Below are 22,167 nucleotides of genomic sequence, written 5' to 3' on the forward strand. Positions count from 1 at the left end.
CCTCTTTTGGAGGAATTGTATTGCTATAAATTTCTTCACCTGATTTATGGTTTAGCTATCAATTACTTTACAGGAAACTCTGAGGCATTTAAATTTCATTTGGAAATAATAACTATTCTATGTGAAAACATTTGATCCTGTCATCACATGCAACACGCCAAAGTGTTAACACTCTCATTTAAGGTTTCGGAGCTAAATCAGTCTGTTAGTTTCCTATTGCTGCTAAATTACCACAAATTTAATGGCTTAAAGCAATGCAAATTTATTATCTTGCAGTTCTGCAGGTTAGGAGTCCAAGACAGGTCTCACTGGGCTACAATCAAGATGCTGATGGGGCTGTGTTTCTTTCTGGAGGCTCCAGGGGACAAACCATTTCCTTGCTTTTTCCGTCTTCCAGAGGCTGCCCATATTGCTTGGCTCATGGTCTCTTTCCTCCATCCTCAAAGCCAGCGAGAGAGACTCAAGTCCTTCTGATATCACATCACTGTGACCTTTTCTTCTGCCTCTCTCTTCCACGTTTAAGAACCTTTGTGACTAAATTAGGCCCATCCAGATAACCCAAAATAACCTCCCTATTTTAAGATCAGCTGGTTAGCAAACTTATTTCCATCTGCTGCCTTAATTCCTCTTTGCAATGCAACGAAACATCGTCACAGTTTCCTGGGATTAAGACGGACATCTTTGGGAAGCTATTATTCTGCCTACCACACTAAGATAGATTTTTAATGCCGCCAAAAATCTAAAAATCTATCCATGAGTCAGGATCTCATGATCCTTCTATTTAAGCCTCAGGTACATATGATTAAGTTAACAAATTTTATTCTGAATAATAGTGTTCATTTCCTGTGAAGATAGACACAACTATATGCAGTTCTAAAAAAAAAAAAAGCACAGTTTTTAAACAGTTTGGATAAACTTCATGATCTACAGCAGACTCCTGAATAGGGTGGAGAGCTAAACTAAGCGATACTTAGGGTTCTTCCTAACTTGTAAATCTCTAAGGAACTAAGGATCTGTAGAATGCTGCTCTTAATCCCTTCCTCTCAGTCACCATGGAGCCAAAGATGCTTAACTTTTTTAGGGCATAGAAATTAATAAGAATAAAATGCTCCCCAAGACATCCATCAAAACTCCAGGATTCTCGTCAAGTTACCCTTCAGACTTCTCTAAATATGGAAATCTAACTTTTAAATTTTTTTAAAATAAATCAAGGATTGCTATTTGCCATTTCTCCTGACAAGTAAAGACATGTCTTTTCATTAAACCTGCAAATAAATACAATTTCCAAAACTTACATCACCCAAGTATAAAGTTGGTAATAAGAATTATTCTTATTTTACTGATGGAAAATCACTGACAAGATTTTTTTAAGGCCAGATTACTAATATAACTGAGTTAGAATTAGGAATAGTTATGCACAGTCCTGCAAGTAGATGTTTGTTGCCCCTTTTTTCTCTGGTGGGTTAAAAACACTAAAAGAATCCTTATAAACATGGATGGAAAATAATATGTCAAAGATGAGTCAGCTCTAAAAGACTAGTTTCTATGTAGTAAAATATATCTAGATTGTGACTGCAGCTCAGGTAGAACGGAGTAGAAGGGACCAGATTTACTCTCCTTCCTGGAAGAAAGGGGGAGAGAGGAGAAAAAATATATAAAATAGCAGTTTTAAGACACAAGATGTGAGATAATGAAAGGGATAGTGATCCCTAAGAGATGAGAAACAAAGAAGAGGAGCCTTACAATTGGCCCAACTTACTGCCTTAAGAGATTCTGCAGGTCACACCGCCCAGAAGGGGAACCCAGGTGGAGCCCAGCAGATGCCCTGAGTGGAAGAGAAAGAGCTGAGAGTCTGGGCAGACCTGCAGCTAGACTTCTCAATGTAGTATGAGAAAATTAGCAATTTGCAGTTTGCATATTCTTTTGACTTTCCACAAAGATTCATTATCAGAAACACTCTGGCCTTTATATACATTATGTTTTAACTCTGATTCCTTATTAATAATGCTTCAGTATATCTAATTTATCATTGTACTATCTCTGTCTGATCACACAAAATATGATTAAAGATTTAATATATTAAGTTTCATCCTTTGAATTGTTCCCATTAGGCAAATAAGTAACCAGGGTCATTCTGTAAGACACGGGTGTGCATGCTATACGGTCTATTCACTTTCTGAAATGGACTAATGCATTCTGCACAAGCAGAAGTTTGTAGGTGACTTACGAAGGTCACCCTTACACACATCATTATGATATTCCAGCAAAGAGTTTGCCAAACCATGACCAAATGAAAAGGAGGAAAATATATTTGCCCCATGATATTAAGTGTCAGCTACTAGATTCTGTACAGGGATATTAGCTTAATAGCTATTTGTCATAGATGGGCAGCAGTGAGCCAAAATAGCCAAACCAGTTACTTGGTCACCAGGTGCATGCTTTGCCCTGAGAAGGCCTTGATCCAGCCAAGGCAGCTCTGCAGCTGAGGCAGACCCTCAAGCTACCTGAACGCTGCTCCTCTGTTTGTCCCAGCTGCTTACCTGGCCGCGTGACTCAGACATTTATCCCCCAGGGCTCTAGGCACCATGCCCTTCACAGGCTTGGGTGGTTTGCCGTGTCCATTATGGCCACAAGTAGGCAAAGGAACACCCAGAAAACCCAAGTGAATCACCTGGGTTCCACTCACATTCCACCAGAGAAAAAAGGGGTAACAAACATCTACTTGCAGGACTGTGCATAACTTTTTACTGGGATGACCACCCTTCAGCCTCCATGTTACCCATCCTTGATTTTGTCTAATGGTACAAAATGAGTAGGACTCATTGGCTGCCCATTTTCTTTTGCCCCTAAGGATGCTGTATTCTGTTAACTTCTCCATAACTCTCTGCAGGCCAGGCGCCCTTGGCTAACCACTCCCATCTTGTCATTATGATAATTGTGACCCCCTGATTTTTGGCAATTAGGCGCTACCACTTGGCCACTATTATTTCAGGGTCTTATCACCCATTGCCCTCAGCAAGCTAAATAATGTAATAGTTTGTCTCTATGGTCAGCAGTAGCCTAGGATTATCACTAAACTTTTTAGCGACCCTTGCGGCCCTGTTATCAGCATATGTCTACATGACCTTGTTAAGAGGTTTGTTCGCTGGGCCTTCCCATGGAACAAAATCATCTGATGGATCTTCCACCTAAAGATAATCTATCTGTTCCAGCATATCCACTTCCCTCAATCTTTTAATCCTTTCCATCTGCCACAGTAATACTGGCACTTGAACTTTGCTCAGAATTGGCCATTGCTTTTTCCACGTTTCTAGAAGCCATCCTGGTAGTGAGTTCACACCATCTCCCGGGATCCTAGCCAGGGTGTTAAATCTTGTTAATTTCAGGTAGCTCTTATCCTATAACCCAAGGACTCAATGCAGATGCTGCTATCACACCGCCCCCGTAATCTCACGTTCTGACCCTCTTGATCAACACCTTCAGATGCCTGTCTCAAGCAACCTCTCCAGCTCCTCCCAGTATATACTGGCCAATTCTTGCAGCTCCTTTGGGATATAGCCTGTTTCTTCTGTCTTCTCTTAAACTGAGTTTTGCTTAACCCTAAATATAGTTACTTAACCCTAATTCTAGGCCTAGTGGCCTAGGGATAGGGCAACTCCAGAAGTGAGCACATGTTGCCTCAGGAGAGACCTCTGCATTGTCACCGAGCTTGGGAGTGGTGTCAGGGAGGGCTTAAGAGCACTGGGCTATGGCAGCAGGCTCAGAAAGTTCAGGAGTCTGGGGAGTAACAGTGTTCAGCAGCATCCATTCAGTTGTCTCCATCTCATTTGTCAGTGTCCCAGGTTTTCCCAAACTGTTCTTTGACCTTTCATAATAGACCCGCGTTGATGGGCAACTGTCTTTGAAGTTTATCTATTCAGACTATTATCCTGGGCTTTATCCTCAGCTTTCTCAGCCCACCTGCTGCAAGAGACGAAAGCTTTCTCGTATGCATCCAGAGGCCCTCTGGCTTTCATGCCTGGCTTTCCATTGCCTGTTATTGCCCTCAGCTGTTCATTATGTTTCCATAGAATAAGAACAGCTTGGCAACAGCCATCAAACCCTGTTATCCTCATAGCGCCAATTTTCTCCATACTTCTCAAATGCCAGCCTGTCCAATAATGCATTCCTTTCTACCACACCATCCAATTCATTGCCAGCATAAGTTGTAACACCTGGAACTTGTGCCAGTAACTGTCCATTTCCCACCTACCATGAATGATGGGGTCTGGCTGCATAACTTTGTGTCCACCACACTATTAATCTCTGCTACCTATTTCGCATATTAGACAAAAAAATGAAGCAAAATTTATATTAAAATATTGGAATGCTTTCCAAAATAAGTTTAAAAGAAATGAGAACAATAAATTAAACATCAAAAGTATATAAGTGAAATACTAGATTTATTCAAGAGAAATGAAATTTCCTGGGTAAAGCATCTGTGTAATAATGCTGTTTCTGTGTCTCTGAAAAACAGCTATGTAGCCACCTTTGTCTATAGATTAGGCATTAATAATACATACTGTTCAGGACAGACACTGTGAGGAAAGGAATGAGTCAATTGCTAAAACATACATATCATGACTACTTAAGATAACATGAATAGTTAATGAAAATTTAGCATATAGCATCTGACTTTTATCCTGTGGACATACAAGGAAAAATACAATAATTCATTTTACCCATTCATTGTACAAAATCAGACAGAATGAATTTATAAGCAGTTTTTTAATAAAAACAGCAATTTAATTCAAACAAATATATTACCATCCTATTCCTTTATCCTGTATATGTATCTAATTGGCAAAACCTACTAGATTACTGAAATCAGTAAAAATCTAATCCATGATGCTTCAATTGCTTGGATCAACAAACATCCTACATTTGAAATTCATTTTTCTTATGCTATAAGCCTGATTATCAATTCCTATAAAAATGCTATGCCCTAGTAAGTGTGACGAGTCTTTTGCACAAGTCTAAGTAACAGTACTTTTGCACACCCACACACACTCCATCAAGCACACACATCCCTGCTCCTCTCAGACAAGGTCACAGGGGCAAGCAGCTCCCCTAGCTCTCCTGCTCCTCATAGTGAGCATAGCCACTGGCATAGGTCCTTCCTAAATTCAAATTAGTGAACAAATCTGACGACTCAGCATCTGAATCCTTTCCACCTTCATCTTCCTCCTCTTCATCATCCTCTGCTTCATATTCATCCTCTTCCTCATCATGGTAGCTGTTATCACCATACTTCTCAGAGGAAAGGTTCTTCCAATAGGCATCATACCCAGAAGCTCCATCTCCCTCTTCACCTCCGGTCTGCCTACCAAATTTCAGGGAGCGCGCTACAAAAGACAGATATGTACACGGCACTCGTCAGTTCCACTTCTCTACACCCTCACTCTCCTCTACAATATTTAAAATTACATACACTTGATCGGCTGCTTCTTACTCCCAAATGAAAAAGTAAGCCACATTTTCCTAATTTCCCCACTTAATATTTAACTGGAAACACAGGAGACCTTAAAAACAACAATCAGTTCTGTCCTCCTCAGAGTGGGGTCTACATACACACCATATATAACAAATAATAAAGATGACAGTGTTATTTTATTAAACCGAGAAAAAGCTGGAAAACAAAGTAAGAACCACAGTACTCTCCGAACATAAGTTAAATAAGGCATGTTAAAAACTCAAATGCCCTTCGTTTGATTGATCAATTAAATGCTTATTTTCAAATCAGAGAACAGTTGATTTCATATGTCATTACATTTTTCCTGAGAGCTGTTTTATAATTCAGATGTCCTAGAAGACAAAGCCATTCATTTCTTCTGCCTTAGTAGCAACACAAAGTTCGGTGCAAAAAATTAGCAAAATCATCAGTCTCACCTCATTGTACAGCTATATCTTTGATTAAACAAAGTACTGTCAATCATTTAGAATTATGGTTCCCTTCTGATATGTTTGGTAAAGAATCAAATTCTCTAACAAAATCATGACTGCATTACTATAAGCGTGCTTGTAGTAGTCTTATTCCTTCATAGAAAACTTCTGTAAAAGCCACAAAACAACTTCCTATAGTAGTGATGTATCACATAATAAGCATAGCTGCGCAAATACCACACACCTAGGAATGGCTTCAGATTGAACCCCAACTTCTGAGTACTGAAGACTACTAGCACTTGAATATTAAGGATTTATAACTACTCAATTATTTAAAAAGGAAGCCTCAGCAAAAACAGAAAAATCACTCTTTTCGGTCTTAAATTTCAGTACTCACTATGTCATTAACTGAAGCAAATGCCAAATATCAAAATGAATGATGGTATATTTCCTAACTTAAATTGAGAAATTTTACCCACAAATTTTCAAAGGCTGTAAAATTCCACTTGCTTAAGAGAATGCATGAATCTTTTCAAATAGGAGGAAGAGGCAAAACCAAAAATAGAAAGTGAAAAACAGAGAGAAATCCTGTCTAAGCACGAAAACAAAATCACTCCAGTGGTATTTTAAGAAGAGCCTTACTTGACATGCTAAGATCCTTAGTTTCCTGAGTTTCATGTCCACATTTTGGGCAGGGAGGCTGTTTTCCTTTTTCTTGCTTAAACACCTTGCTCCTTGTATGATCATCACAGAAACAAGCCTACAGAGGAGAAGTAAAAATAAGTAAACAAATCAATAATTCAAAAAATATACAAAGACATCATTCCATATTTCAAGGAAATTTAAAGATAAAAGTTTTGTTAGGGAAGAAATTAAGAGTTTTTTGGGACTGGCCACACTCCTGACTTGAATGTCTTAAAGGAAAGAGTCTTTGCAAGGACTCCTCTGAACTATGACCTATCACAAGGCAGAAACTACACACAGGGTACGACACGTAGACACACTTATTCATTCCTAAATATATGAGTATTCACAAAGCCCCTGACAACATAATGGTGACCAGCCTATCTACCTTCACGGAGTATACAGTCTGAATGGGGACACAGACAAGGGCAGAGGCCATTACAAGACACTATGCATTGGAAGGGAAGTGCAGAGGAGGCGCGCTAAAGCAGATGTGGGATTCAGGAGAGGGTGCCCGGGAGACAGGAAGTCTTAGCTGAGATCTGAAGCAGAAGGGGGCTGCAGCAGGGTAAGCACGGATGCAAGAGGGATCTAAGGCAGAGCGAACAGCACACACAAGACCTGAAAGCCATTTGGTAAAACTGGAGCAGAGATGGGAGAGAAATGAGAGATAGGGTTAAGATGTAAGAACCAGAGAAATGCCTCTGAGAGGAAGTGAGTCAGCTGCATCTGTTTAGTGATCTCTGACAAACAGAAATGCAGCAAACAAGGTCTAAGGAAATAGAACATTATGAAAATCTCCATTTCACTCAAACTCTCCTAAGCAAGTGCATTTTGACGTTAGGTAAACTATACCTCCACCATTTTGGTCAGAATGTTCTCCATAAAAGTGAGGTGTAAAAACACTGAGCTGAGATTCAGAAGACACGTGCACTAGTGTCAACTCTAAGACAAGCCAACTGGATGACCTTTGGAAAGCCACTTTGGCTTTCTCAATTCAATTACACAATCTCTAAAATAAAAGAATTAAACTACCTAATGTTTCAGGACCCTGGTAGATCAATTATAGCTATAAATAATCCAAGGGCAGGCGGAGGAGTAGGGGATGAAAAACAAAATCTAAAAATAGAAAATTCACAAGTATACCTTACAACGGAGACAGGAATGCTGACCAAGCCGATTGCATGAAACACCTGTGGGGGAAAATACGTAAAGTCCACATTCAAATTTGGAACGAAAACACTATTTTCCACAGATTTGTACTTGATATACTATGTCAGATCAATTATTAACATTTTTTTTCTGTCTCATAATATAACTTAGAGGATACACAAAATTGAGATGGAATCCGCAACCAGAAGGAAGGAAACCAACAACTACACACACCCAACATTCTTCCACTATTTTGGCTCTAATTAGTCTCCACTCTCCTTCTACTTCTCCAGATCTAGGAGATGGAAACGTCATTAAACTACATTTAGAAAACCGGAATGGTGAAATACCATTTTTTCCATGACACTGGCTGAAGCTCTTCCCTTAATCAAATAATAGTTAAATTTTAAAAGGAATAATTATCTCCATTAATACATATTCTTTCCTGGTGATGCAAGCTATTGTCATTTTTGCATAACTTCTGATAAGAGAATAGAATGCTTTGGTTGGAAAAAGGTGACTGAAAAAAAATAATGTTGAAGTGGGCAGTAAAATAGATGAAAAAAATCCCAAAATATTTTATCCCTACTTCAGTCGGTAAGCCATATTAATCATTATCTATGACTGATGAGGAAGATTCTAAATTTAAGTGCAAATACACTGGAAAAGCCAGAAGGTCTGGCACATACTGAATGTACCAAAAAACGGAAGAAAAAAATAAGTAACAGAGGTATAGACAGAGAAAATAAACTAAGCCTTATCCTGATAAAGCTGAATATAAATTATTAACTTTCAATTCACTTAGAGGTCTTAAAAAAACAGAAAGGAAAACAAATAAAAGGAAGCCTCTCTTTGTAATTCAAATATTTGACCAGACGTTTCTAATTTGCGGATTCTTTTACTTAAGTTTGCCTGATTCATGAGGAACGTTTTCAATGTGAACAGGGAAGATTTTTTTTAAACTCAAGAGATGATGTTCTCAGTTAGGTGTATCATTATTGCTTCTGTCCACCCATCCTGCTTTCTTCCCAGGAATGCCAATAATTTGACTGGATTTGTATTACTTGTCCTACATGCTAATAATAGAAGTTAAAATCAACTGAGTACTTACTATAGATTAGGCACACATAAGCATACCAAATTATTCCAATAATAGCTATTTCAGTCTGTGAAGGACAAAATCAGAAACCGCAATCATTTCTACTTGAAGATGCGCCCAGAGAGTTTCTAGGCTCACTCTTCATTCAATCTAAAGAAAGATAGATTTAACCAAAATACTATAAATCTCTTTCAAATCCAGAGCCAGGACACACAGTGAACGTACAAAGCTCCCAAGCCCATTTCCCAGGGTCAACAGGCATTTCTGATAAGGAGTCTTCCCCTCACCCACCGCCTGAACCTGACATGCCAGAGACATGATCCCAACAAACTGGTGTTGTCTCCCCACCTGCACCTTCACCTCTGGGAACTCAAAGCGGGAGGGAGAGTGCCACGGCCAGTCCTCTCTCCCCAATCCCTCAACCCCACACATACGCACTCAGTTCACTGCCTGATGATGTCTCCCCTCAAGAGTTACAATCTTGGACTTATATAAAGAATGCACTTCTCCCAGATTCTAAAAATAGCTTGACTTTCCTAGTTTTAGATTGGGAAATGGTTTTCTTTTTAAGTCTATCTCCATGTCTTCAGAGTATTTTAAAAGAAAGCAGGTCGGGAATGCATCAAAGCCTGCTGACAACAAGCCATTTTAAATTAGAAGACCATTTTAATTATTTAAAAAAATAAAGGGAGGGGCCACCCAGTGGCGCAGCCTTAAGTTCGCACGTTCAGCTTTGGCGGCAGGGGTTCGCAGGTTCGGATCCCGGGTGCAGACATGACACCTCTTGGCAAGCCATGCTGTGGTAGGCATCCCACATATAAAGTAGAGGAAGATGGGCACGGATGTTAGCTCAGGGCCAGTCTTCCTCACCAAAAAGAGGAGGATTGGCAGCAGTTAGCTCAGGGCTGATCTTCCTCAAAAAAACAAATAAATAAATAAAGGCAGAGGAAACACATGTAGGGCTTTTTCTCCCTTTTAACATCCATTTCACCAATTATGTAGGTAAATAACTTTGTGTGTGTGTGAGGAAGATTGGCCCTGAGCGAACATCTATTGCCAATCTTCCTCTTTTTTTTCCTCCCCAAAGTCCCAGTACCCAACACTATATCCCAGCGGAGGTCATTCTAGTTCTCCCTGTTGGATGGCGCCCACAGCATGGCTTGACGAGCGGTGCACAGATCTGCGCCCAGGATCCAAATCGGCAAATGCCAGGCTGCCAAAGCAGAGCATGCGAACTTAACCATTCGGCCAAGGGGCTGGGCCCAGTAAATAAGCATTTTAAAGAATTTCTAAATACTGCAATTCATAGTTGTAAGGTCAAATCTATAAATGATGACATATGACCAATTAAGGGGTGTAAACAAACTATCTTTGGGGTTCACGGGTTATGATTAGGACAGAATTTCAGAGAAAACGTTTCAAGCATTGGATAGCAACTGATGAAGGAAGAATGACACAGAAAAAATAAAGCACTGAAAAAAGGTAAAGAAAGAGGGTAAATTACACTAGCCAAGGAAACCTGTGAGTCTGCAATGAGAATGAGTTTAATATCAGGTATCAAAGACATGGTGATAGAATTTATCTTAAAATCCTGTCAATTACTCTGTGTTCATATTTTTCCCTTTGCCTTTTTTACCGAATCACTAAAACTTCTTGATGGAACTATAGCCTTATCACTCACAGCTGCCTGTCTTTGGGGTTCGCATGCTATAAAATACACAAAGCTCTCAAGCCCCAAATAAAACAATTCAAATTTTACATTATTCTTTCTGCAGAAGCCTAAGAATGACTCAAAAATGCTGTATAGAGATGTTCCTTTACCCTTTCAGAATTTCTATATAATATTGCAAGAATTATATATCTATCTACATATATTGCAAGATATAATATATATATCTTAGATTGATAAGTTACCAACTTTAAATTTATAGCTAAATACAAAAATTAGCATTTCATACCAGAACAAAAACCAAATTCAAGGAAGTGAGTATCTGGGGAATTTAGTCTTACCTATGATGGTACCTACTATTTCACAAGGGCTCTCTAAGTGCCAGGGACTATAATAACACTTTATATGGATTCTCATTTTAATTAACTCTTTGAAAAAGAAATTAGCATCTTCTTTTAATAGATAAAGAAACTCAGGTTTAGAAAGATTTCGTGATTTGCCCAAAATCATATAGCCAGTAAGTAGAAGTGAAGTAGTATTTAACTCCAAAATTTGAGTTTTTGAGAATCAACAGAGTAGAAATAAAACGCAAGCTATCTGTAAATATGATACATCAGCCCAGTCAGTAACATGGTTCTCACACTGGAAGATACATGAGAATTACGTGTGAAGGTTAAATACGCATTCCTGGCACTCACCACAGACTTAAAGACAGAATCTCCAGGGATGAGGCCTGGGCACCTGTATTTTTAAAAAACCTGCCCAGGTGTTTCTGATGCCTACTTCCGTCCAGGAATCACTGGAACCAACAAGCGGGAACAAATTAGGGGTGGTATCACCTACTTGGGGGCATTTGGGTGCGTGTGTGCTGGGCCAGGGAGCAGTTGTTATAACAACTTCCAGGTGAAAATGACATTTAGTACTCAGGAACAGGAATGCTACAAGTCCTATAATGCCTGATCAACCCCACAAAATGAAGAATTAACCCAACCAAAATGCCACCTATTGGAAAAAATGGACTATGTGTGCTGAATTTTTTCTAGAAACAGAAAATAGATATTGAGTTAAACAGAGTCCATAAGAGGCTGCAGGAAAAACCAGATTCCTTTTTCATTAAGTTTAACACTTATACCATTAAGAATCTTGGGTATAAAGAATATCTAACACAAAAACTTACATTTAAATGTTTCTGCCTCTAAAACCTGGCAGCTGGCTTGATGTTCAAATTGATCATCTTCACAGAGAAAGTTATGGCAAAAAGAACAACTGAATATTCTGCCTCCTATTGGATTAAAGAACAAAACCCACAAATGTAAATATGATGCACTTTAATTAAAAAAAACTCATATCTATAAAACTGCTCAGAAAAGATGGTAAGTTATTTCAGATTTACACCAAAATGTCACAGCAATTTTCATTCTGCTAAACGCTACAATGAAACCTGCCAAATTGAAACATAAAGCAGTGAACTCCCACTATGCCCCAGCTATTCATACAATACTCACAATGCTTGCCGGTAACCCCCTGCCCCATCTGCTTAGATAAACAATCCCAGCATTGACTATTACTGCTAATATAAATGCCTTTCCCAACTAAATTGATAACCAAAACTGTGCCAGCAGTTAGAATTAACAGTATCCTTAAAAAAATCTGAAAAAGAGGATCCAGACTGTTTCAAAGCCAGCCGTCACTTACAGCAAAGTTCACTGCTTCCAAGCAGTTACTCACCATGGTCCCAGACACCTCGTTCACACTCCACACACTCGGCATCGGTGAGAGGGCAGGCACAGGCATGGGTGCTGAGACACTTCCTACCATGGCAAACCCAAGCCTCACAGAAGTCACATATGGCACCCTGCAACCGAGGGACATGACAAATTCATCTCTGTCACTCTACGGGCTGCAATCATTACTTAACCAATGGCAACCATCAAAATTGTATACATTTAGCAATTTATCAACCCTCAGTGCTAGTGGGTGGCTTCAGCAAAGAAAAAATCGTACTGTTTACTCTAAGCAAAAATCAAAGCAGGTTCTCTGAAAATCAAACTACTTTACCAACAGCTATTTACAACATAAACATCTTAGCTATAAATCAAAAGAAAAAGAGGCAAGGGGGAAACTAAATACTTCCCCTATTAATAATGATTAAAGTAAGTCAAGAAACTGGAAGTGTTACCTTCAAACTGAATTCTAATTCAAATGAAGTGTGGAGTCCACAGTTTAAGCATTCTTGTCTATAGTAATTCTGCTAACTAAAGTGAACTTTTTCAAATACTAATACTTCTGACTTAAGAAAATTCCTCATTATCCGTGTAATTTATAAAATAATCATCACATAGCCTTCTAGAATAACTGAGAGAAAATATTAAACTTCTAGCAGCCTCTTTTAAAGCAACTTATGCATTAAATCATTATTATATTTCTTCACGAAAAAAATTACAGTAAAATTCACAGAACTAAATGACAGGGTAAGACTCTCCAATTCCGTATCAAGATAAGATGGTAAGACTATACCTTTCAATAACACAATGGCATCTACAGAACATTAAAAGCTAGGAAGACTCTTAAGGACATGGGACTAGATGGTCTTCCCTTTACAGATGAGGAACAGGGGCCCAAGACTAAGTCCGAATCGCAGGGCCACAGTACAGCAGAGCTGAGATTTAAACCCAGGTCTCCTGCATCTCAATTCAGCATTCTACTACTCAAGACTCCGTAACAAAAGGAGTAAAGAGCAAACAGGATGTTCTCTGGCTGATAAAAATGGAATATGAGTGTAGACAGCAAATCCTCAAATATATCTCTTGGATCACTCAGGATTCTAGCAACAAAGAGATGGCACACTAAACGAGGTAACCCAGGAGTTAAAAGAAATGATTTACAAACGACAGGGAAGGGCTTAGAAAAACATTGAGAGATGACGCAGTTACCATCCCTGCACCTGAAACAAGAGGAGGGGACGGAGTTACCAGAACCCCAGGAGAGAGCCACGTGGAGAGGATTACCTGGCCATGTGGAGAGGACTTGTGGCCAATCCACATCCAAACCAGGACAATCCAGGTAGGGAGCGAGCTGGGAGAACAAACAGCCAGACTGTAATTTCCTCCCAGCTTCAGGTCTCCTGCCAGTAACCCCCACTGGCTGAACCCAAAGGGAAGTCATAAGGTGAGAAAGCCATTGATCCAGTCCACACGCAAAGGTCAGGCTCCCAGGGCAAAGCAGGTGCAGAAGAGTGAAGGGAGAGGGAATCTCAACAGGCAAAGAGATTTCCAGAAAACCATTTTCTACAATTTACAGCTAATGATGAATGATTCTACTTAAATGTTTCCTTTATATAAGAAGAGATCATTCACACTCATACAACTCAGTGAATTCTTTAAAAAGTATTTGATAAATTTAGACATAACAAGCTACCGAGGAAGATTCCAACGGTTTTTGAATAAAGATAACATTGACAATTCTATATTTAAAATAAAGAGGAATTCACAAGATGATTATGAATAATTCTAACTCCTTGCTTTTACAAGACATGCACATATGAAACATATAAAGGTCAGTCTCATGATAGAAAATTATATGTTCTTTGAAAGTTACTATAAATAACATATTCTGCTGGATGTAAAAATAGTATTGCTTTCCTCGTGGACTGAAATTTGGACCTGAGCAGAAAATTACACAACAGAATACAATAAAACTGGTTAAAAGGATAACATTTTTTCAGCGAAAAAGACAACAAAATGCATCATACAATGCAATTGTGTTTTTTATTTAAAACAATAAACTTCCTTAGAAAATTCTACATGTAATGAAGAAATTATGTATAACTCTGGGTTAAGTATGTACTCTTATTTGAAATGTAAAGCTTTAAAAAAACTACTAATCCCAGGTTCTTTTGGAACTAGGTTGCTTATTTCACCAAAAGCTTGAACTTTGGTTAAACAGGGCTTTAGGCATAATACACAATATCCTATGAAGTCTAAGTAAGGTACATTAGAAAGGTACTATTGACAAATGAATTTCTGTTTAAGTCAACATTAAATAAGTTTCCATTCCTTATATGTTTGCTAATAAGAAAAAAGGAAGCAGTCAAAAACAAGTGGGTAATAAAGAAAAATCATACAAAGAACATGCCACAGAAAATCCACATAATTCCAGACTGACTGAGCCAAGGGACAAAGCAATGCTATCTAGAAAAAAAAAACCATTGGTCAGAGTGACTTTTTCTTATCCTTAGAAACCTCCTATTCTAAGAGATGAGGACAGGAAGCTTACCACCATTGCAAGGCCAGTACTGTACACACCAGCATGCTTTATGACACAATCTGAAGACTTCATCATGCATTTTGTCTTCCCTAGTAAAGAAACAAATTTGCACTATTAGTCCTGAAAAGTAGTACATGCAAGTATTCACTAATTCCTCTTTTTATCTAGCCTAAGTTACTACAGAAATAATTTGAAAATAAATGGATAGAAATCAGCACTGTCTACCACTTACGTAACTAAAAACAGAAATGGATATAACTGAGATCTCATTACCTGAGTCAGATCTTTTGAGATCAGAAATTTATTAGTAAATGTCTAAAAACGAATTATATGCTAATTCACGTTCGTACTAATATCAGAAATTGCAGCTCATGCTTTGTTATCTAATGATCATTATTTGTTGTTAGTGCTGTCAAGTTGATTCCGAGTCCTAGTGACCCTGCGCACAGCAGAGCTGAATCCTGCCGGGTCTTTTTGCACCATCCTCTCACCTTCCAGCACCGTATCAGACAATGCTCCACTGCTATTTATAGGGTTTTCATGGCCAATTTTTTCAGAAGTGGGTGGCCAGGTCCTTCTTCCTAGTCTGTCTTACTCTGGAAGCTCTGCTGAAACCTGTCCACCATGGCTGACCCTGCTGGTCTGAAATACCATAGGCGGCACAGCTTTCAGCATCACAGCAACACACAGCCGCCACAGTATGACAACCAACAGACAGAAATGGTCATTATAGCAGTTTGAAATCTTGTGACTTTTCAGATGAATTAAAATAGATTTTAAAAAGCTATGCTTTAAGATGAATTTTACATTTTATAAAGAATAAGTCTGGTTTGAAGCTATTGCTTATTTGTTTCCACAGAACACCTCAAACCAAACCAAACATGATTATACAACTTATCTGGTTCATTGTTTAAGTTTATCCATATGTAAAAATTTACAAACATAGGCCCAAAGTAAACATTCTTCCAAAAGAATTTTCAAATAGTGCCCAAGTAAGCACAAAAGTCAGCAATACAGTGACAGAGCTAAAATCACAATGCGGCCACAAAAGCTCTCATCAAGCAGCAAATCACCAACCAGAAATGCTATCAGGAAATTCACTTATCACATACTATGTGAAGATTAATGGTGACATATTAATCACACATCTCAGGCTCCACAAAGTGGAACACGAAAGAAACAGAAGATGCTCAATTTTCCATTATCTTCAATATCTGAGGAACAAAGCTAGACAACAGGAAATGGGAAGAAAGAAAAACTGGAAATGAGAGGCAGCAGCTACCCAACTGTTCCATGTCTAACACTAAGTACAAGAATCAGTAGGTGGGAAATGCATCCTTGTGTAGCACTACAAAATTCAAGCCCAGACACACAGAAAAGATGGGAAGGTCCTAACACGAACTTAACTACCTTCGTAATCTATTTTCTCACTCTATGTTCATTTGCCCTTTGTAAAATAAGGATATAAAAACTGGCAGATAAGTGGTCTATCTAGGCCAGTATTCTCTTTTTCATTAATTATAAACCCAGGGGCCGGCCCGGTGGCACAGCAGTTAAGTGCACACGTTCCGCTTCGGCCGCCTGGGGTTCGCTGGTTCGGATCCTGGGTATGGACATGGCACCGCTTGGCAAGCCATGATGTGGCAGGCGTCCCACATATAAAGTAGAGGAAGATGGGCATGGATGTTAGCTCGGGGCCAGACTTCCTTAGCAAAAAGAGGAGGATTGGCAGCAGTTAGCTCAGGGCTAATCTTCCTCAAAAAAGAAAAAAATTTAAACCCAAAAGACATCTTTGAATGCTAAAATTATACTAGAAACATTCAGGGATGTAGCCCTAAACAGTTCTAACTGTCTGCAATGTTATCACATGTAAACACACCTAAATGAGCATATTCTAAACTGTGTTCCACCTGAAACTATTACTCCATAACCAAAGGGGCTGTTTGTTCAAATAGAAGTTTAGGGAGTAAATGTGGAGTGAATGAAATTACTCAAGTTTCTTTACTGGGTGTCTTCAGAACCTTTAACATATAAATATATAATAGAAATCTCCCAGATGGAAAGGAGGGGATGAGACTTGCAGCGTTTCTCAAATGTATGCATCGTTTTTAAACATATCTATTAATATCTCAAATATTCTGTGGAAGAATATTTGGGAAACACCAATCTTGTTCTATGAACTACCATTTAGTTTTACTCAGAATGATCATTTACTCTGAATAAAAGTTTCCACTTATACTTGGGAACTGAGCACACGGCTTAGGAACTCTATCGCAATCACTTGGGAACATATGTGAGGAAACTCAAGAACTACATGCTAAGTGCCAAACGGAAAAACAGCTGATCACAAAAACTGGCACCAGGTAAATATGGAACAAAATTATTCTCAATGGTCTATCTAACACACTGCAGTAATGCAGGCAATCTCAGCAGGAATCAAAATTTAGAGAAGTAAACAAATGGGTATCAACAAGACTAAGGTATTACAATTAAATATTCAGGATCACAAATGTTATTAGTCTGAAATCTGATCTTTTAATGTTTAAAGCAACGTGTTGGTAACCTATATCTAAACTGTATCTTAACTCTTTTCCAGGATTACATCAAAGAAACAAAATCAAGACTTGACAGTATGCTGGTAGGCCAAATAACATTTTATGCTATTTTATTAATGGTAAAGCATAACATTATTGTAAACAATAATGATAAACCCACAGGTTCAAACTGGTTAACTGCCAAACAAATTTTTGATAAAAGAAAAGGTATGTGTCCTTAGTTATCATATACTTACCACACTGTGCACAAATTGGTAACTTCTGTACAGAATTACAAAAATAGCAAAATGCTCTATTCTTCTGCCGTCTTGTCATGTAAAATAAAATTTTAAAATACAGTCAATATCAGATAAACGGTCAGAGGGTCTATATTACTACATATAGATAGAAAAAGAAATAAATAAAAATTTACCTCTGACACTTGTCACATTCCTGTAAAATATAAAAACATAACACTAATTTAATACTGGCTGAAGATTGCAGATTTACTTGCATCATAAAGACTATCCTGTTTTTCACGTTAAAATTTAAGTGACACTTTCCCAAACCCTCCAACTTCACCCACATATACAAGCACCTACACATACTTTAATAACAAAGGTATGCTCATGGGTTTATTACACTAGAGAAAGAAGTGGCATTTTCACAAAAGAGGCTAAATACAGCATTAGTTTGTTTTTTCCTTTTTTTTTTTAATTTTAAGGAATCAGACAAATAATACAGAATGGACACAAGCAACAGTAGAGAACACAATATGATGAAGTTCACGGAAAATTCAGAATCCTAAACATGCTATTAAAAGTTCTCAACAATCTGGTCCCCACCCACTTTTTAAACCTCGCTGGCCTAGTCTCCTCAGATCCGAGTCACTATTTGTCAGCTATTCTCAAAATATGTCTTGTACTCGCTCTTTCCATGTCTTACTTATTCTAATACTTTCCCCTGAAAAGTCCCTCCTCCTAACCTTTACCTGTTGGACGTTCTGGTGATGATTCCACACGCTCTGTGAACTGTACCCCATCCGCACACTCAACTTTAGCACCTCTCAGTCCTAATGTACCTTAGTCCTAATTGCACCTTTACTGCAACACTTACCAAAGTCTAGCCGTCTTTATATGTAAGTGAGTTATTTCTTGTTTTGTCTGCCCTATACCCCTCTTCTCTTAAATGACCCTGACACACAGAAGGGAGTCCCCACTGTCCTATCTGTGCTATGTAATCCTGCTCCCCCACCACAAACATTTGCCCTGGGATAGGCACCCACCCAAGTCCAAACTATCAGAGTTCCTTCCCTCTCTGAGGGCAACAATATGTGATGTGAGACATGTGAGCTGCCAATGCCTACAAACCCAAACAAATGGAGCGAGACAACCTGAGAAAATGGAAATGATAAGCAAAAAAGAAACAAAAGTAAAAGATGGAACTATAAGGTTACTCCAGATTCCAGCTGTCCCTGCATCCCAGCTACATCTTTGCCCTTCCTAACTATGCAAGTGAGTCCATTATTCACTCGATAAACTCTATTTCTCCCTACAGTTCAAGTTGGATTTGTCATTTATAAACAAACAAGTCTTAAGTAAAACACAAAACAACTATAAGCTTGTGGAAACAGACTGTGTCATTTATCTATGCATACCCACAGTGCCTAAAATAGGACCTGGCACAGACTAGATACACAATAAATGTTTGCAGAATTAAGTCATATTTAAGTATTCGGTATGTGTTTGATGAAACAAAAGAAGAAAGAGAAGTAGTGGGAATAGAAAAAGCAGAGAGGAATGGAAATAGGGAAATGTGGGGCCACTCAGAAAAACATGGTCAAAGAAAGGAAAGGGGTAATGATGATACAATAATCTTTGCTTTTTTACAACTTTGACCAAAGAAGCCCAGAAATCACGAGGACTAACCGACTGACTCAGTGCAGGGAAATAAGGTAGCACAACAGGAAATCAAAAGAGATGTTGGGAAAAGTGGAAAGCTGAGAAAAGAGAAATCAAATGAGTAAAGAATTGCTAAAAGAAAATGATGAAAAGGCTCCAACTAATAGGACAAATTGAGTTAAGGTATATAAGGGTAGAGAAGCTGGAAGACATCACACAGTTCCTAGCACGTATGCTTGTTCAACGTCTATCACCAACAGCAGCCAAGGTAATATGCTGGGTTTTATAATTAACATAAAGCCAAACAAGAATCATGGCTACTCAGTGTTAAAGAAAACAATGGACATGCCTCTACCACAGATTTCAAATTCAATTAAATATATGCAGCAACACTGTATTCACTGAAATTTTATTCAGATGTTTTTCATATAAATGCTATGTAGTTTTTCAACTATCAATTGCCATCAAAAAAGGCCGTTACCATTGAAGCATTGCACGGGTGTTTGGCTAAATCTATGGTGCTTCTCGAAGCTCTGAGTTGTTTTTCACGTTCCCGGCGATTCTCTGCCTTCTTCCTCGCCCCAGTCTTCTTTTTAGGCATTTCCCCCTCTTTCTACGCAAGAGAACAGAAAAGATGTAATTGCCTGGTTGCATTTGCTATTTTATATAAACTAAGAAATAGTAAAATGAAGTGCTCTTATTCTCATTAAATTTTAAACTCATCCGTCATTTTGACAGTTAAGTACATTTTAAGCCTTTATGAAACATTAAGCACACACTATCCCAAATAAAATAGACAACTTTTAAAACAAGGCACGTATTTGCACTACCAAACAATTCTAAAAAATGTAAACATCAAACATCTTTCTCCACTGAGAAAAAAAATTCCTCTGATGTTAAGGAGTCTTTAAAAATTACTCTGTACCTAATTTAAAAAACTATTATGCATATATCATTAACAAGATATTATTCAAAAGTATATTAGTGGAGCCAGCCCCTTGGCTGAGTGGTTAAGTTGGCGTGCTCTGCTTCAGCAGCCCAGGGTTTCACAGGTTTGGATCCTGGGCGCGGACATAGCACAGCTCATCAAGCCATGCTGAGACAGCATCCCACATAGCAGAACTAGAAGGACCTGCAACTAGAATATACAAATATGTATTGGGGGCGCTTTGGGAAGAAGGGAAAAAGAAACAAAGATTGGCAACAGATGTTAGCTCAGGTGTCAATCCTAAAAAAAAAGTCAATTAGTTACCTAGTTTATATGACTTTTTTGGGCTTTATAATCAGATGACCTGATGCTGCCAAGACATGAAGTATACATAACAAGTCTTGTTTCTCCTATGCGATATCTAAATCGACCATCTAATAGTGAAGTCAAATGACAACACTGACCACAAAGCCAAACCATTCTCTCTGAAAAGATCCTAAAGGTATTATCTTGCTTTGACTCTGAGAGCCCCCCTTCTCTCTACAAGCAGTGAATATATAACTTTAACAGGGTTCAAATTTATGTTTAAGAGTACATATTTACAATACATACCAAAATAAGGGTTTTACACCAGCTTTCATCACTTAGTTAAAGGAACTACCACATTTAGAAAAACAAGATTTTTACTAAATAACACATTTTTATTTGGCTTTTCATCCAATCTGACTGAAGACTCTAAGTTCGCTGAGGATTCCAGCCCTGTCTTCCTGGACAATGTTTGCCTCCCAGCCCTGGTTGGCGTATATCAAGCACTCAATAAACAAAGAGATACACGAATAAACGAGTCTATGCGCTTGCTCTGAAATACGAATCTAAAATTTCCCGGTCTTTTCTAAGAGTGATTCTCAAAATCCAACTGTAGATGTTCCTAAAAATACAGATTTAGACTTCCAGGCCCTACTCAAGATCTACAAACTCTAAACCTCCAAGGACAGGATCAAGTCTCCCTGGTGACTACGACACATGACCTCCCTGAAGACAAAAACATTCTTACTCAAAGAAACCAAACCGTGTCCACGACACATGGAGAAAGTTCCAAGAAAGCACACCTCACCCAAAAGGGCATATTACAATACAGCAAAATCATGCACCACCTTGTATTTGAAACAATACTTGAAGGTCACTCATAAAGTTTCCTACTTTGGGTTTCAACTCACGTTAGAACGTTCAATCAAAAACTAAGTGATGGGAAGTTGTGAGTTAAAAATTAAGCCAGGAGGTTTGGTTACTTAAGGAACGTCCAATCCCACCAGGTCACCCTTCCAGCATTTAAAATGACCAACTCTACAGGGTGAAAAAAACCTGTACTGCCTTGGCCAAAGGAGTTCAGAAAATCATCACGGGGTGCTCATCGGGATGGATCTTCTGCGTCCCCAGGGGTGAATCCGCTCAGAGAGCTGAGCCTCAATTTTTTTTTCCCCCAGTTGTTTTGGAAACTTAAGAGTGAATTCTTTTTCTCAGCCTGCTAGGAATTTAAGCCCTTCTCCAGGAACTCTCGGACTTCTTCAGGACATGACCCATGTCACCAAAGGAGGAAACGGGCACAGGGTCACTGCGGCTTTGGAGGGAAAGCCTGCAGCCGGGGGACCCAGCGGGCGGAGGGCGGCGACCAGAGGAGCCCCGGCGGAGGTGCCACGCGGCTCGGGGAGCCGACAACCGTCACCCGCCCGCGGGACACCCTCCCTCGCGCGCCCGGCCGACCTCGCTCACCCTCGCGGGGAGGTCGGGCTCACTCCGGGGACAGAGGGACAGGGAACGTTGCGAGGCCGGCCCGCCGCAGCAGCAGATCCAACTTGGGGACCTCGGCTCCGGGGAAGAAGCCACTAAGAGCCGAGCAAGGCAGACAGAAGCAGTTTCGGACCCTAAAGAGCCGCACCGGATGTCCTCTTACGTCAACAGCGTCCTTACGGCAGCACGTCGACAGACAAGGGCCCGCCCACTTCTGTTCGCCC

At 39.1% G+C, this 22,167-nt stretch overlaps 1 protein-coding gene across 2 annotated transcripts; it reads right to left on the minus strand.

Annotated features, from left to right (window-relative positions):
- Nucleotides 1-4,425: 4,425 nt before the first annotated feature.
- Nucleotides 4,426-22,159, minus strand: ZNF330 (zinc finger protein 330). 2 transcript variants are annotated; one of them, XM_008517292.2, is made up of 10 exons: nucleotides 21,926-22,159; nucleotides 19,709-19,840; nucleotides 17,760-17,779; nucleotides 17,584-17,654; nucleotides 14,802-14,881; nucleotides 12,255-12,381; nucleotides 11,704-11,808; nucleotides 7,753-7,799; nucleotides 6,565-6,682; nucleotides 4,426-5,384 (listed from the first exon to the last, which is right to left on the minus strand). In XM_008517292.2, the coding sequence occupies exons 2-10, from the start codon at nucleotides 19,826-19,828 to the stop codon at nucleotides 5,110-5,112; spliced, it is 963 nt and encodes a 320-aa protein (XP_008515514.1). In that variant the 5' UTR covers nucleotides 19,829-19,840; nucleotides 21,926-22,159; the 3' UTR covers nucleotides 4,426-5,109. The 2 variants fall into 2 exon arrangements, with proteins under 2 accessions (XP_008515514.1, XP_008515515.1); XM_008517293.2 differs by having other exon boundaries at nucleotides 21,917-22,129.
- Between the last annotated feature and the right edge of the window lie 8 nt (nucleotides 22,160-22,167).

The sequence above is a fragment of the Equus przewalskii genome, chromosome 2 (assembly GCF_037783145.1).
Source record: "Equus przewalskii isolate Varuska chromosome 2, EquPr2, whole genome shotgun sequence".
NCBI lineage: Eukaryota > Metazoa > Chordata > Mammalia > Perissodactyla > Equidae > Equus > Equus przewalskii.